Below are 15,959 nucleotides of genomic sequence, written 5' to 3'. Positions count from 1 at the left end.
TTACTAATCTCTATCTTGGATGAGAGTGAGCAAGTTTCCCCATCACATTCCTCACTCAGGAACTGCAGTCTCTCAGCAAATTTATCAAGTGCCAGGCCCTACAGTAAGCCTGTACCAAAAATGGAAGCGTTTTAGAGTCAATCCTGTGGCAGCGGGTGGGTTTCCGAGTTCTTAATGTGTTTGGGGTATTTCCTGGGTGCTAGATGCTGAGGTCACCCCATTCCAATACTCTTGCCCGGAAAATCCCATGGACGGAGGAGCCTGGAAGGCTGCAGTCCATGGGGTCGCTGAGGGTTGGACATGACTGAAGCGACTTAGTAGCAGCAGCAGCAGCAGATGCTGAGGTTGGAGAAAGAATCCTGACCTCAGGAAGCTTGGTCAGCAAAAGGAGGTCAATCATTTCATCCGTGGGGTCTGAGCCCAGACCTTTTTATTATTATTTTGGCCTCCCCCGAATGGCTTGTGGGGTTTTTAGTTTCCTGACCAGGGATTGAATCTGGGCCCTTGGCAGTGAGAACTGGACCATTAGGGAATTCCCAGTCCATTTGAAATAAAAGCTGTATTGCTCTTGCCCAACAGTCTATACCCATTTTTCTTCCAAAGGGAAGAAACCTGATTTCTATGAGCACCTACTGTGTGCTGGCTCCGTTGTGAATGAGGGCACCTGGTCAGCCTGGGAGGTGACACTGTCACTTTTGGTCACAGATGGCCAAGCAGGGGCAGGCAAGGGGAAGTGGCTTACCTCCTGGCTAGGACTGTGGGCAGCCTGGACAGCCAGACCCATGCTCTTACCACAGCCCCACCCTGCCTTCCTGGCCATAGAGCCCTCGGGGCCACTTCACAGACTGCCCCTACCCCTGGCCCCTGCGCTGCCTGCACACATGGCGGGAGCCACATGAGTTTCTTTCCTGAGGGTGATGGGGTTAGGGGACCCCATCAGGGAGGGCAGTCCAGGATAGGACAGATGGACAGGACACCCTTCTCCTCAAGCACTTCTCCTAAACACCTGCCACTCTCAAAATGAACACAGGCTCACATTTTCTGCCCTGCACCTATTTCTCCATGTGCACTTACACTTGACCCTGGGCTTTTGCAAAATCGCCTTTGTAAAGAGAGACAGGAAGAGCTGGGCTGCTGGCAGTTACGTCCAGTCCCCATCAATGGAGATGAATGTTACTTGAACACCAGTGTAATAGCTCACTCTCTAGCTGTCTCCGCCTCCCCCCGCACCCCTCCCCTAAATATACACGCACTGACTCTGGGGCTAACAGCTATTTCCTCCCTCAGCCTCCCTCCCCTCTCTCTGCCTGCCCGCTGCCTCCTGTCTGCCTCGAGGAGCTGACTGCCTCTGGGGCTGGAATCCTGTGTGCCCTCTATGCCAGGTAAGGAGACGGTGGCTCTGGGGCTGGGCAGCCTCAGTGCATTCTCTGGACCCAGGAGAGAGGGCATAGTTTTATCAGGGAAGAGGACTGTTACCAGCTAGGATGGCAGAGAGTAGGGTTTACTGAAGACTGGAGGGGACTTACTGCTCTGAGGAGGGAAGGACCACAGTTCCTTAGGTAATTACTAGACAGCAGTCACAGTGATAGACCATTAAAGCTTCTTTTTCAAGACTCAGGAGTCATCTGGGTGGAAGGATTCCAAGAGCGGGTCCTAAGGTAACGGACCCCAAATTCACCCAGCCAGGAAGTCAAGGAGCTGGGATTCAAAGCCAGGTCTCTGACACCAAAAACCTAGTGTTCTCTGCCCCCAGCCCTCTGTCAAAACAGGACCCTTGCTGCTAGGCTTCCTGAGAATCCTGGGAGGCTGGGGGCCAGACTCTGTCAGCCAGAAGGTCCATTCTGGCTCAGACCCCAGGGAACAGGAGGACATGCTTTCGCAGCATCCTCAGGGGACTTAGACGGGGCTAAAGGGAACGTTTCAGCACAGGGAGGGGCTGGCATGTGTGTGTTTGCTGGGAGTGGAGTTCCTGCAGCCCCCCTTTCCTGGCAGCTGAGGGACACTGGGTAAGATATTTGCTCCTCTGAACCTCTGTTTCCTCTTCTGAAAAATGGGGTCTCACTGGGTCATTGTGAGTGTAATTGCTCTGCAGACTCTAGAACTTGGGAAATTCTAGCGTTCTAGGAAGCAACAGCTCCCCTCCTCATACCTGCAGGTCCCCAGCTCCAGGTGCCTCACCTGTCAAGGAAATTCTAGTTTGACATCCTGGGCCCTCATCCTATGAAGGACCGTGGTCCCTAGAGAAGGGTGTGGACTTTCTCATCCTGGCCAAAAGTGTCTCCTGTGGAAAGATGGATAGTGAAGACCACCCCCCTCCCCCGACCCCGCCTTGCTTTTCCTTCTTTCCCTCCATCACCTCATGCTTAGAGCTCAGAGGCAGAGGAAAGAGAACAGACTGAGTGCTAAACTCTTGTTTCTCCTCCTGCCTGTGTTATTTGGGAAATTTTGGGCAAGTGATGCAAACACTTGGGTCTCAGTTTCCTCATCTGCAAAAATGGGATGGAGAGAAGTACCAGCCTCTTTCTTCTAAAGCCATGAGCAGGAGAACACTTACATAAAGGACCTACCACGGCTCCTAGCATGTTGTGGGGGCCCAGGACGATCCAACTTCCTGCCCCCTGCTACCCTGCTGACCTCCTGCAGGCAGCCTCCAAACCCAATCTCTCTGCCCTCACTGATCTCCACTGGCTCCACTTTGGGTGGTCCTGGATTCTTGATGAGGCTGTGGATCTGCACTTCTGGGATGTCTGCACATCTGGCCAGAGGCTGGCTTCTCCAGCACTTACCTAAGTAGTTGCTCAATAAAGAGCTGTTGAATGAGTATGTAAGTGAGTGAATAAATGAATGAATCAGGCTGGGTTTCCTGGAACTGGCAGAGTGCTTGTGGCCGCCCCTGGGCAGGGGAGAGGTCTTTTGGCCCTACTGGGCCTCCAGAGCCCAAATCTGGTAGTTCCTCCTGCCCAGCTCTCTCCCTGCTCTTATCTTATTTCCTCTTCAACTATCAAAGGGGGGGTTGCTTCCACTGTTTGCAGCCACACACCCAACCAGCCACCACTGTAGGAGTGAAGGGCAGGAAGATCTGCAGGGAGGCAAGGTCTGGGGGGTGCTAGGGGTGGGTGGAGGGAAGGCACCCCTTAAAGGCACAGACTCCTTCCCTTCCTGTCCCCCAGCCCAGTTGAATCCTCCTGCCCTTTAGGGGAGCCTAACTCATGCCCCAGTGCTCTGGGGATTGGGAAAAGTGAGTCCCACCTGGCCTGACCTTGGTACCTATTTCTCCAATTGATCTTAGATTATCTACTTAATCACGCCATTGATATAGTGCTTACTTTGTGCTTACTCTTGCTTGAAATGCCTATAATGGTGTTGTTGTTGTTTAGTCGCTAAGTCGTGTCCAACTCTTTTGCAACCCCATGGACTGTAGCCAACCAGGCTCCTCTGTCCATGGGATTTCCCAGGCAAGAATACTGGAGCGGGTTGCCATTTCCTTCTCCAGGGAATCTTCCCAGCCCAGGGAGTGAACCCATGTCTCCCATTGGTAGGTGGGTTCTTTACCACTGAGCCACCAGGGCAGCCCCTGAAATGCTTGTATACTTATTAATTCATTTATTTCTCCCAACAACCCTATAACCTAGACACAGTCCCATATCCTGGCCAGGGTCCCCCGTTGCCCAGAACTGCCCCCCACCACAGCGCCTCTTCCTCTCTGCCGCAGAGCCCACCATGTTGGCCAATGTCACGACGAAGCCGCTCTGTCCCCTCCTGGAGCAGATGAGCCGCCTCCAAAGCCACAGCAACTCCAGCATCCGCTACATGGACCACGTGTCGGTGCTGCTGCATGGGCTGGCCTCGCTGCTGGGCCTGGTGGAGAACGGACTCATTCTCTTCGTGGTGGGCTGCCGCATGCGCCAGACCGTGGTCACCACCTGGGTGCTGCACCTGGCCCTGTCCGACCTGCTGGCTACAGCCTCCCTGCCCTTCTTCACCTACTTCCTGGCCGTGGGCCACTCCTGGAAGCTGGGCACCACCTTCTGCAAGCTACACTCCTCCATCTTCTTCCTCAACATGTTTGCCAGCGGCTTCCTGCTCAGCGCCATCAGCCTGGACCGCTGCCTGCAGGTGGTACGGCCCGTGTGGGCGCAGAACCACCGCACGGTGGCCGCGGCCCACAAGGTCTGCCTGGCGCTCTGGGTCCTGGCCGTGATCAACACTGTGCCCTACTTCGTGTTCCGGGACACCATCCCGCGGCTGGACGGGCGCATCATGTGTTACTACAACGTGCTGCTCCTCAGCCCTGGGCCGGACCGCAATGCCACGTGCGACTCACGCCAGACGGCCCTGGCCGTCAGCAAGTTCCTGCTGGCCTTCGCCGTGCCGCTGGCCATCATCGCCTCGAGCCACTTGGCTGTGAGCGCACAGTTGCGCCACCGCGGCCGCCGGCGGTCCAGCCGCTTCGTACGCTTGGTGGCGGCCGTGGTGGCGGCCTTCGCGCTCTGCTGGGGCCCCTACCACGTGTTCAGCGTGATGGAGGCTCGGGCGCACGCGAACCCTTCGCTGCGGCCGCTCGTGTGGCGCGGGCTGCCCTTCGTCACCAGCCTGGCCTTCATCAACAGCGTGATCAACCCGCTGCTCTACGTGCTCACCTGCCCCGACGTGCTGCGCAAGCTGCGGCGCTCGCTGCGGAGCGTGCTGGAGAGCGTGCTGGTGGACGACAGCGACCTGGCCGCCGGGGGCAGTAACCGCCGCCGCCGCCGCGCCTCCTCCACCAACGCCTCGGCTTCCTCCATCTCCGAGAGCAGCGGCCACCGCCTGCATGCGCTCTGGCCCGCGCGCCTGCTCGACTGGCTGCGGGGCGACCCCGCGGCGCCCCCGCAGAGGGACCGCACCCCATCCCAGGACGAGCGGGGCCCCCTGAACCGGGCGCTGAGCACCACCTCGGGGTAGGAGGCGCGGACCCGAATCGCCCGGCTCAGAACCATTCCATTCTCCCCGGGGAGGCAGGGGCTGGGAATGATAGCGCGTAGTAGCTTCCCCAGGGCCGGACGTCCAAATGTAGATACCCTGGCTCTTAGTCTAAGGGAGGCTAAGGAATCTATCTGCGTGTTAAAGCCCCCCATGTGACTCACCGAATTCTTTTCAGAAAAGAAGTGAGTTAAAGCAGTGCTTCTCAAACATTATTGCGCGGGAGTTATCCAGGGATTCTGTCTTGATTGAGCTGGCCCGGCCGAGGGCGCGCGGCGGGGCTGGGGAGGGGGGCGGGACTGAAATTCCGTTTCCAACAAGTTCCCTAGAGTAATGCAAGGCTAAAACCCTAAGACGTCTCAAGCTAGGGTAGTGGATACACAGGACGCATCTCCCTGGAGCTATTTTAGCCGGTGATGGGTGAGGTCGAGTTTTACATTAAACCAGTCATGTCGTTTTGGAGCAGAAAGTGAGAGGAAGGGTTTGGGAAGTGCTGTTTGGGGCTAACCTTTTCAACTGTGGTCATTTAGGTGTCATTTACTGACCTATATAGGCTTTATCTCAGTCTGGGGAAGAGGGTCAAGTTCTATTAGCCACACTTTTTATTGATACCATGTGCAAATTACAGTGCAGGAAGGTTAAATAACCTGCCCAACACAGAGGATCTGCATACTAACCATTGGCATTTACCTGTTCAATTACTATTAGTATGTGAAAGAGCCCCCCTACCCCCCACCCCATATCCAAAGTCCTTAAGATAGTAGCTGCGTGGGAGCCCCCATCTCTGTCTACCCCAGCACTGCCCAAAATAGCAAAAGCAAGGGGTGCTATGGTCAAATGTTCAGGAAACCTGGGCTAGTTAAAGTACAGTGAGTATCTGTACTGAGGTCTGTAGTGTTTGAATGTGCCTGGCAACCTCTGAGACCACAGCCCTTTTTCTGAGCTCACCTGACGTATGTGTCGGCCTTCAGTTCCGTGGGATGCCCTCCAGGCAATGCTGGTAACCCCCAGATCTGTGCGTCCCTCTCCTCCTGACCTCACAGGGGCTGCAGCTCTGACCCTCAGTTGGCAGGTGCGAGGGGTAACTTACTGCAGCACCTCCACTATCCTGTCTGTTTGGCTCAGCATCCCAGGCCTGGTGCATTTGGTGCAGTACACGTCTGGCTGATGGAATACCCATGGAAGAGCCGGGTGAGAAACTTCTGGGACATGGTTCAGGGCTCCCTGTACTACCACCTGCAGCGGGGCTCCCAGTGTTGACTCATTTGTTCCCATGCTAGGCAAACGGAACAGTTGATGGACAGCTGACTAAACAGACATCCCATCCTGATGCCTCACCCATGTTCCCTCCTTCCTGCTCCCTTGCTTCACTCAGCACTTGGCACCATCTGACACACGATACACTTTAGTTGTTTATTATGTTTTATCCATCAGAATGAAAGCTCCTTGAAGGCAGGGACTTCTGTCTGTATTCCCTGCCACCTAGAATTATGCTGGTACACAGCAAATGTTCAATAAAGATTTTTTGCTAGAGACTGGATGGCATGAATTAATCAGATTTCTGGGGGCTTCTGCAGAGTCTGAGACAGGAAAGGGGGAGATAGAGAGACACTGCCCCCCTCCCCCGCCCCGCCCGCAAAACACCTCCCTCACAACAACCTTAACTGTTGCAAAGTGTGGTGGAGTTAGATTTAGTCTCCTGGGTGACAGGGTCAGTGGGCTGCAGAGGGATCCAAAACAGCCTTTGGAAAGGTTCAGCAGGGAGCTAGATTCCTGACTTCCGGTCTCCTGGCCTGGGTTGGACCCAAGACCCTGAGACAGAGCCCACACATACTGGGGAGTCGCCCTCCAGTCTTCAGCTCCTTGAGGAAGCAGAAATTACTCAGTTTGAAGGCACTTGGAGAGAAGAGGGCAGTGGTCGGGAGTAGGGGGGAGGAGAGGGCTGACCCTTTTCCGTCTTCCAGTCTCTGTTCCAGGCTCCGTCTGCCCCACAGAGACCTGCCCGATGGCCCTTGAAGGCTCAGAGCCCTGGCTTGGGTGGAGCCCCTGTCTGGGAGCCACGGAGCCAGAGTGCTGGGTCAGGGGAGGTGTGTGGCCAGTGGCCCAGGGGCTGCCGTGTGTGACACGGTGGTTGGCCACCTAAGGCCTTGGCTGTCCTGAGCTCAGACCTTGGTGGCCGGCCGCTGTGGCGGCTGCTTCTGCAGCTGGGCCAGAGTGTCCCGCTTCTCGATGGATCGCAGCTGCTTCTTCTTCGCCCGCTTGAGCTTGGCGGGGTTTCGGATCTGGGAATGGTTGAGGGGAGGGCATCAGTGTGGCTGGGCTCTCCACCCCATTCCCTGAGGAAAGGGAGGTCACCGCAGGGGCCTGGGATCATGGCACGAATGGGGGGCCATTGGGGAGGGGCGCCAGGGTGTCTGGAACCCGACATCCAGCCTATCCCCCAGGCAGGGCAACACTCACCACTTGGACGATCTCCGCCTTCCGCTCGTTCTCCAGGCGGCGTCTCAGGTTCTCGGCACGGCGTTTCTTCTTCTCCTGGACACAAAGGGGAAGGAAGTATGTATGGGTCTGGGTGCTGAGGCGACCTGGTCTCAGAGGCAGTGAGAGCTGAGAGAATTCCCAGGGAGGAGGGCCAAAGGGCCACTTATCCCAGCTCCCGGTTGCTCCTGGTGCTGTGGGGGTGGAGAGCCAGCGAGGAAACTGTCCCTGTGCCCGTGGGACCACCCCCCAGAGGCCTGCTATAGCAGGAAGTTCCTGACTCCACCTGAGAAAGTGGGCATCCGATCAGGTTTAAGACATGGGTGGTACCCCACCTGAAAACTCGGGCTCACGTGGACAGTGGTCCTTTGCACCATGCCCCTCATCAACTGCCCCCCTGGGAGAAGGGATCACTGGCCCTTCCCCTCATTTCTATCCTCTCAGCGTCCCCCTCCTCCTTGAAGTCCACAAGCCCCTAGAATGCAAGGGCAAGGGTGAGGGCTGGCTTCCCCAGGGTCACCCCAGTGCAGGGCTAGGAAGGGCGAAGGCTACAGAGAAGAGACCCCAGAGCAATCTGGGTCAGTCTGAATCCTGACTCTGCTGCTTCCTAAATGGGTGACTTTGGCCAAGTGGTTTAAGCTCTGGGTCTCTACCTCCTATCTTTAAAGTGAAGATGTGATTACCTAAGATTGCTTTGAGGACTAAATGAACGAATACATACACTGGGCTTGGAACAGTACCGGCCCACTGGGGACACTTAGAAGGTGAATCTAGATGGAGTCTTCCTCCAGAATGGCTACGCTGACTACTGTCCCTGGTAGTCAGGGGCAGGGATGGCAGCCTCAAGGCTGTGTGTGGTCAGGGGCCTCTTTAGGCTTTGGCAACTCAAGGTAGAAGGGGTGGCCTGAGCCCGTGGGGAGAAAGGAGAACTGACACTTGAGCTCCCCAGAGGCTGGGGAAGGTCTGGGCTGGGGGCTGGGCAGGGGCACCTCTGAAGAGGACAGTGACAAGGTTCTGTCTTGCCCAAGAGGGAGCCAGGGCCGCACAGGAAGTGAGATAAGGCCCCAGTACACGGCGGCAGCCACACCACCTGCAGGGTCTCTGCCACAGGAGCTGAGCTGGGGCGACTCAAGGCGGGGGACAGATGACTGAGTGACTGGCCCACCTCTCCCCTTGAGGGCGGGTAGGGCCCACAAGCTGGGGACGAGGTGTCTGCCTCTCTGGGGACCCCTGGGACCCCTGGGTGAGTGAGGTCCCACTGACCACTCTGCTCCTGGTAAACCAACACCAGCACCCCCTCTCTCTGGGTGCTGCCTGCTGGTGCTTCCTGGAGACTAAAGAGGTTGGGCGTGAACCTCTAACGGGATATTTGTGGCCTTGGGTTGGGCATCAGGGAGGAGCTGGAGGATTCTGCAGGCAGCCTTCTCTGCTGATGTGTGGGAGCTGTGTCTCAGAGGACACTGGCAACAACACCCAGGATAAAGCCTCCGATTCGTCAGCCCTTCCCATCAGAGCAGGTCCAGGGCAGGGACCCCCGAGCCCATCTCACTGAATGCTCTGATCACCAGTGAGGGCCCAGGGGGCTTCATCCTGGGCCTCCTCCCATCCCTGGGGCTCACATAAGCCTCCTGGCTAAATGTGATGTTCCCCTGGGCTTCCCTACCCTGGGGTCCTGGACTGCGCTCCTGCTTCTGGCCCAGCTCCCTGTCTTCCCAAGGTCTCTGGGTTAGAGGACAGTTCCTCTCCCCACCTGCTCCTGTTACGGCCAACACCCGCTCAGCCCCCGCCCAGCCCTCCCCTCACCTGCCGGCGCCGCTCCTTCTCCTCCTCCAGGTGCCGGGCAAAGTCCTTGGCCAGCTTCCTCTCCTGCCGGTCCTTCATCTTCCGCTGCCAGGATGTGCGCAGGGGCTTGTCCTGAACCATCTGGGAAAACCTGGACGGGGGAGCGGGCATTCAAGGAGCCGGTGCAATGCCTGCTTCCCTCCCTCCTCTCGGCTCTGGGCCTTCTTCCCCAGAACCCAGTCAGAATCACCTCCCCACCTGCCAGCTTCCCGGGCAGTTGACCGTCCGGGCCTGGGGCAGGAAAGGGCCCCCAGTCACACCCAAGGCCATTTCTGAAGCCCTGGTTATGTGCCTGAGGTGGGTACTCTCATTCTCTCCACTTTACAGAGGTGCTGACCAAGGCTCAGAGAGGTTAAATAATTGCTCCAGGTCATCCTGCTCCTGAGGAGCAGTCTGTGATCAAGAGTCCAGGCCAAACGGCCTCTGCTACCAAGCTCCACTGCTCTGGCCAAGCACAGGGGGCCTGAGTGTGGACGCTTCTGGAGCAGGGTTCACTCCCTACCGGGGTGCCCGTTTCATCTCAGAACATGTGAATGGTCACGGTCCCTTGCAGTGATTCAGAGTCTCTCTTCCCAGCAGGGGCAATGTGAACACAGAGTGGGAGCTAGGCAACATCAGGGAAGTCTGGATATTCTAGAGAGTGACAGTGACAAGGTCACAGGAGGAGTGAGATCACCTCTGTAAGAACACCACCAGGATCTAGGGGTTGGATGACCTATGTAGGATGTGCTGTAAAATCTTCCAGGAAAAGGAAAAACACTTTGAGGAGCAAGAAGGAACAAGGAACAAAACCAGGAAAATGCTGAGGGCTGCCTAGACTGGTGATGTGGGCCTGGGGGTTTCTGCAACCATGCCCCTTCCCTTTCTTTTTTCCTGAAGGATTTGAAACCTTGGGTGCAGGTGTCCCACGGGCCTTCTTTCCTTCTCAGCAGATGCTTTCGTAGTGGCCTTTCCACCTCCCTCAATAATTTCTTGACTTTCCAGAGCTCCTGTTTATCTGCATCCACTATATCACAGCCCAAGTGGTCACAGTAAGCAGGGCTCTGAAGGCTGCAGTGGGCACTGCGCACAGGCCCCACTCCCACCCCCAGGGAAGGCTCAATACTGCTCTTCCAGTTCATCTCTCCCCCTGCCTGCTCCCTAGGAGTCCGGCACATACAGCCTGGACCCTGACCCCAGGCCTGTCCATCCTCAGCCTGCTTCCTCCCTCCCCAGTTCTGCCTGCCCCACCCCAGCCCACCCCCCACTGCTCCTTGTCGCCCTCACCAAGGGCCTGCTGCATGGACTTCCTCCCTGCCCTTACTGCCGGGCATCTCAGACTGGGGCACCAGGCCCCCGAAGGGACAAGGCAGAAGGGAGCCGGACACACGGAGCCTCAGGCAGGACTTGTGCTGCATCCCCCTGGGGCAGCGGTCAGGCAGACCATTCTGTAGCGGTGGAGACGCCCTTTATCTATGCTGGCCAATCAGGAAGCGTTGAGTCACACTGGCTGCTGAGCTTTTGAAAGGTGGCTGGTGACCAGGAAACTGAATTTTGAACTTGAATTGTACGCTATTTAAATTTAAACAGCCATAGGTGACTGATAGCTAAGACACTGAGGCAGTGCAGTCTCAGAGCACTGCTTTTACCTGGAGGTTGAAGGAAGGCAGGTGTGGATCCACCACTTACTACCTGTGTGACAGTGGGCCAGGTAGCCTCTCTGAGTCTGTGTTACCTGGAGACGAGGGTCATTGCCATTGCAAAGGGTGGTGGGAGGGTTAGTGGCTCTCGGCCCAAGAAACACTTAGCCCAGTGCTTTGCACACAGTAGGTGCTCAGTGAATCCACCTTTTAGAGATGGGAGCTGGCTCACTCCGGGAAGACTGGGCAGAAGGGGGCATTGGGCCTGGACACGGGAGGTGGGCCTTCCCAGCCTTGGCTGCCTCCCTCGAACCCCCCCACCCCCACCCCCCCGCAGCTGTAGCAGGTGCTGGCCTCCCCACCGCCCCCCCACCCACCTTATGGTCTTGGGGCTCACTCACCAACCGCCAGAGCTGCTTCCTCAAAGATCCCAAACACCCATTCCACCACCCTTCTGGCCCTTATCCACAGGTCTGGTGCAGCTTCTGAAGGTGCTTTAATTCTACCACAGCAGTCCTTTCTGGTCTCCCTGCTCTCGACCCTGCCCTCGGAACAGTCTGTCCTCCACAGGTCACACCGGTCCTCCCAGAGGTCAGATTGCATCACTCTTTTGCTCAATACTTCCCATGGCTCCATTGCGCACTTGAGTCCCTACAAGGACCCGCGTGACCTCGCCCCGTGACCCCTCTGACCACTCTCCTCCTACGGCACCCCTACTGCCCACTGATGAGGCCTCTGGACTCTCTCTCAAACACGGGAGCACAGGCTTGCTTCTAGACTTCCTATTCCCCTTGCATGGATACTCTTTTCCGATATGTTCATTCAAGCCTCTGCTCACATCCCTGGGGCAGTGAAGTTATCTCCGATCACTGTGACAACGGCCCACACTCTCCGCTCTTTTACTTGTTACTGACATACTATGTGTTGGTTACCCGTTTCTCACAACCAGAATGTTTTGTTTACAGCCACGCTTACCCCCAGGCCCTAGCTCGATGCAATGTAAATTGGTTACATGAATGAACTACCTTTTGTTTTCATTCATCTACTTGTTCAACTCAGTGTCTAGCATGTGCTGGGCTCAGCCATTAGAGGTAAATCCCCACTTTCTTGAAGCCTCTGGTCTAGAGGGGAAGCTGGCAGCCCACAAGAATCACACAACTAAACAAGCATTTGTACAAGTTGTGGTGTTAACAAAAGAGAAGTACAATGACAACACACAGCTTGAGGACTTGACCCTTGTTGGACTAGAAAAAGAGAGCTTTTCCCAGGGAGTTTAAGCTGAGCCTTGAGAGATGAGCAGGGATTGGCCAGGGGGACAGCCTTTCAGTATAAGAACAGTATGTGCAAAGGTCCTGAGCTGGGAAGGAGCATCACCCACAGAGGCACACGGAGGGGAGGTCAGCGTGAGAGATGCTCAGTGATGGCGGAGGAGAGGGAGAAGTCTGGAGCACGTCTCCAGGCAAACGACAGGAAATCAGGAAGGGTTTCATGCAGTGAGCTGGGACAAAATATTCTGTTTCTCTCGCTTCTTGGTATCCTCTGCTGAGCCCGTTCGTGGGAGCAGGCAGCCCCCTCTTGCTCAGCGAGCTCATCTCCCCCCTCCACCTCCCAAGTACCAGGCTCTGACACTCAACTTGCTCATCACCCTTTTCCCGCCAGAACCAGCCTCTTCATCTGGTCCTGCCTGGCCATCAGTGGCCCCAGCATTCTCTGGGACCTGCTGGCATTGATGTGGAGGGGCAGTGCCACCACCCACTTCTCCAAATCCAACAGTCCAAAGTCTCTGATTGGTGACTTGTAGGAAATCACTCCCTGTTTTAGATTCTTCTCCATTTAATGCGGGAGGGGAATAATTCCCACTGCCTTGGGCTTCAGGGGATTCAGCAATATGACATCTGCAAAAGGCCTAGCACACAAAGCATGATATACAGTCAATTCTTAGGAAGTTTCTGCTTCTTCCTTAAAATCACTGCCTTCCCCCTGGTCCCTCACTGTCACAAGTTCCTGCCTGCCAAGTGATTTTAAGTCTTGTCTGACTCTTGTGTGACTCCATGGACTGTAGCCCGCCAGGCTCCTCTGTCCATGGGATTTCCCAGGACCTCTCCTTACTGGCAACCTAAACACTTCCTTAATCAGCTGAGCCTCTTTGTTCCTTCATTCAACAAGCATTTAACTGAGTACTCACTGCCTGCAGCACAGAAAGACACGACCTCATGCCTACCCTTTAGAAGGGATAGTCAGGGAAGTTAGGGATTGACATGTACACACTGCTGTATTTAAAATGGACAGCCCCAAGGACCTATTGTATAGCACAGGGAACTCTGCTCAATATTACGTCACAACCTAAATGGGGAAAGAATTTGAAAAAGAATGGATACAGGCATATGTATAACTCAATTACTTTGCTGTACACCTGAGACTAACACAACATTGTTAATCAACTATACTCCAATAAAAAATTAAAAGAAAAAAGAAGGTTGCAATCCAGTGCAAGGGGGATCTACAGAGCATAGGTAAAAGGCTTTCATGCAGACTTCGGAGTCAGATCTGTGTTCAGGTCCTGCCTCTACCACTCATTTAGCCTCCCTGAGCCAAGAGGTCCTCACATGGAAAATGAGGATAATCTTAATGCCTGCTGTTTTCAGAGAGCTGATGGGCAGATTAAATGCCAAGATGCATGCTGGTCCCTGTTTGAAAGACCCTTCCCCTGGACAATAGGTACTAGAATGCTTAGTAGCATCCTTTATGCTGCTGCTGCTGCTAAGTTGCTTCAGTCGTGTCCGACTCTGTGCGACCCCATAGACGGCAGCCCACCAGGCGCCGCCGTCCCTGGGATTCTCTAGGCAAGATCACTGGAGTGGGTTGCCATTTCCTTCTCCAATGCATGAAACTGAAAAGTGAAAGTGAAGTCGCTCAGTCGTGTCCAACCCTCAGCAACCCCATGGACTGCAGCCCACCAGGCTCCTCCATCCATGGGGTTTTCCAGGCAAGAGTACTGGAGTGGGGTGCCATCACCTTCTCCGAGCATCCTTTATACTAGGTGCTTATTAACGCCTTTATTAAAAAGGCAAATAACTGTAATGGATGTTGGTCCATGAAGACCTCCCTTGCTGGTATACTTGCTTCTGCCCCATTATTAGAGAAGGCGGAGACGAGGATAAAATTGTGTGTTGAATGAACACAGACAGGAGAGTGCTATCCAGGGGTCCTTTGAGGGCACCCCCGCCTGAGATCTCAGGGCATTTTACCACATTCGGGTTATAATGACCTGTTTGTGTGACTTCCCACTGATGTGAGCTCTCTTTTACCCATGGCCTATCTCCAGACTGCACTCAGGCCCCAGTACCACACAAAACCCCAATGCTGCCCTGTTGTCTCCCACTTCACCTCTTCTTTGAGCGGTCCTTCCACACCCGCCCAGACTTGGGCTTCCCCTTCGGGATTACAGGAATCTCCTCCTTCGGCTTCTTGGACGCTGGAGCCTGGGCCGAAGAACCTTCTCGCTTCTTTGGCGCGGGGCCTTCTCTCGCCGGCTCCCCAGCTGCAGGTGGCTTGCTCGGTTCATGCTGATCCCGTGGGGAGCCGGGCGACCGCGGTGTCAGCTCCTGCAGTGGTTTCGAGGGCTCGGGACCCGGTGCTTTCTGACCGGGGAAAGGCTCTAGTGAACCTGAGTCCTGCTGCAACTGATGTCGAGGGCATCCCGGGGTCGGCTCCTCCTTACTCTTGGGCAACTCCGAGTCCGCTTCTCCTTGGTTCTGGGAGAACTTTGGTGACTCCTCACTTGGCTTTGGCTGAAGTAGGTGGGATTCAGGACTCGATTCCGGCTGATTTTGGGGAAAATTCAGGCCTGGATCTCGGTGACCTTCGGGGGACCCTGAGTCCAGCTCTGGCTGCTTTCGAGGGGACCCCAAGGCTGGCCCGTTCGGCAGACTGGGTGATCCTGGGCTTGTCTCCGGCTGACGACTAGGAGATCCCAGGCCCGGTGGAGACCTAGGCTCCCCCGTTTCTTTTGGGTTCGACTCGAACTCCACAAGGGCCCGTCTCACCCGCAAAACTGAGGTAGGGTTCTCCGGAGATTCAGGCTTTAGGCCTTCCAGCCGCCGGCTGCGTCTCAGCGGCGTATCCATGGCTCCAGGACCAACTCCGAGCCCACGTGCAGCCTCCGGGACTACCGGCGCCGTCCTATGACGTCAGAAGTCGCCACGTCTGTGCCTGGCAAGAGAGGCTATTGCCGCAAAGGCCATGTTGGTGATGGGCGAAGAGGAGTGGCTGGAGTCCGGGGATGGGGGTGGGGCTGGGCTCACTAGGTGCATGCGCAAAGCGCATTGGCGCATTTACTTGTGATTGACGAGTCCCAGATAAAGACCCGCAGTTGCTTTTCCTAAGAACCCTGTCTCCTGGCTAAGAGAATGTGCAGGCGGAAAAAGGAAGAGAGGGACCCATTTTTGGAAGACAAGAGGATTGGGAAAACATCCAGGGAATCTGAAGGCAAGGCTGGATGGAAACTTTACCGCTAACTCACTCCTGTGCAATTGGACAGGGGTCCTCGATTTTCTCATTTGTACAAAATGTGGATGCTTTTGCACTAGTTTGGTCCTGTCGGGGTACTCCTGACCGCCAGAGTGAGTGGTAGCTGGCGGATCCTGGAAGTGGGAAATTTCTTAAGTCCTGAATTGTGTGTTAAATGTAATACTTGACTTCCCTGGGTCCGGTGGTTAAGACTCAGAGTTTCCACTGCAGCGGGCACGAGTTCCATCCCTCATCCCTGAAGGGGAAACTAAGATCCCTCATGCTGAGTGGTGCTGCCCCCCCAAAAGAAAGTGTAATCCTTGCTTTCTCTTCTCCCATTCTGTGCTCAAGCATAAAATCTGCAGCTCTCCCTTTGCAACATTTTCAGCTTTACACGTAGTGTTAAGGGACCAGTGAGAGATGTACCACCTTTGTTTGTACTGTGGCACCCCCGGGTGCTCAGCTGCGTATCCTCTCCATTCTAGAAACAGAAGTCGGATCATCTCTGAGCTTTCTTTCAGCCAACATAGTTGTCCCTGCCCCAACGTGTGA

The 15,959-nt window shown here is 55.5% G+C and overlaps 2 protein-coding genes across 2 annotated transcripts; one reads left to right on the top strand and one right to left on the bottom strand.

Moving 5' to 3' along the window:
- Positions 1–1,268: 1,268 nt before the first annotated feature.
- Positions 1,269–6,494, top strand: PTGDR2 (prostaglandin D2 receptor 2). The gene is made up of 2 exons (XM_019955171.2): positions 1,269–1,382; positions 3,713–6,494. The coding sequence occupies exons 1-2, from the start codon at positions 1,376–1,378 to the stop codon at positions 4,939–4,941; spliced, it is 1,236 nt and encodes a 411-aa protein (XP_019810730.2). The 5' UTR covers positions 1,269–1,375; the 3' UTR covers positions 4,942–6,494.
- CCDC86 (coiled-coil domain containing 86) lies at positions 6,359–15,133 on the bottom strand. Its single transcript, XM_019955172.2, has 4 exons — positions 14,286–15,133; positions 9,241–9,370; positions 7,420–7,494; positions 6,359–7,241 (listed from the first exon to the last, which is right to left on the bottom strand). The coding sequence occupies exons 1-4, from the start codon at positions 15,023–15,025 to the stop codon at positions 7,122–7,124; spliced, it is 1,065 nt and encodes a 354-aa protein (XP_019810731.1). The 5' UTR covers positions 15,026–15,133; the 3' UTR covers positions 6,359–7,121.
- Positions 15,134–15,959: the final 826 nt, after the last annotated feature.

The sequence above is a fragment of the Bos indicus genome, chromosome 29 (assembly GCF_029378745.1).
Source record: "Bos indicus isolate NIAB-ARS_2022 breed Sahiwal x Tharparkar chromosome 29, NIAB-ARS_B.indTharparkar_mat_pri_1.0, whole genome shotgun sequence".
NCBI classification, from domain to species: Eukaryota; Metazoa; Chordata; class Mammalia; order Artiodactyla; family Bovidae; genus Bos; species Bos indicus.
Note: the sequence above shows the minus strand (reverse complement) of the source record. Positions and strands in the feature narration are given on the sequence as shown.

Bases quoted from the DNA above. Each gene is read 5' to 3' on its own strand.
- CCDC86 (XM_019955172.2), bottom strand. From the start codon at position 15,025: ATGGATACGCCGCTGAGACGCAGCCGGCGGCTGGAAGGCCTAAAGCCT. The intron at 9,371-14,285 runs GTGAAGTGGGAG...TCCCCCGTCCAG, and splicing joins AAGGACCGCTCAAAGAAGAG to GTTTTCCCAGATGGTTCAGG. The intron at 7,495-9,240 runs GTGAGGGGAGGG...CTTTGTGTCCAG, and splicing joins AGAAGGAGCGGCGCCGGCAG to GAGAAGAAGAAACGCCGTGC.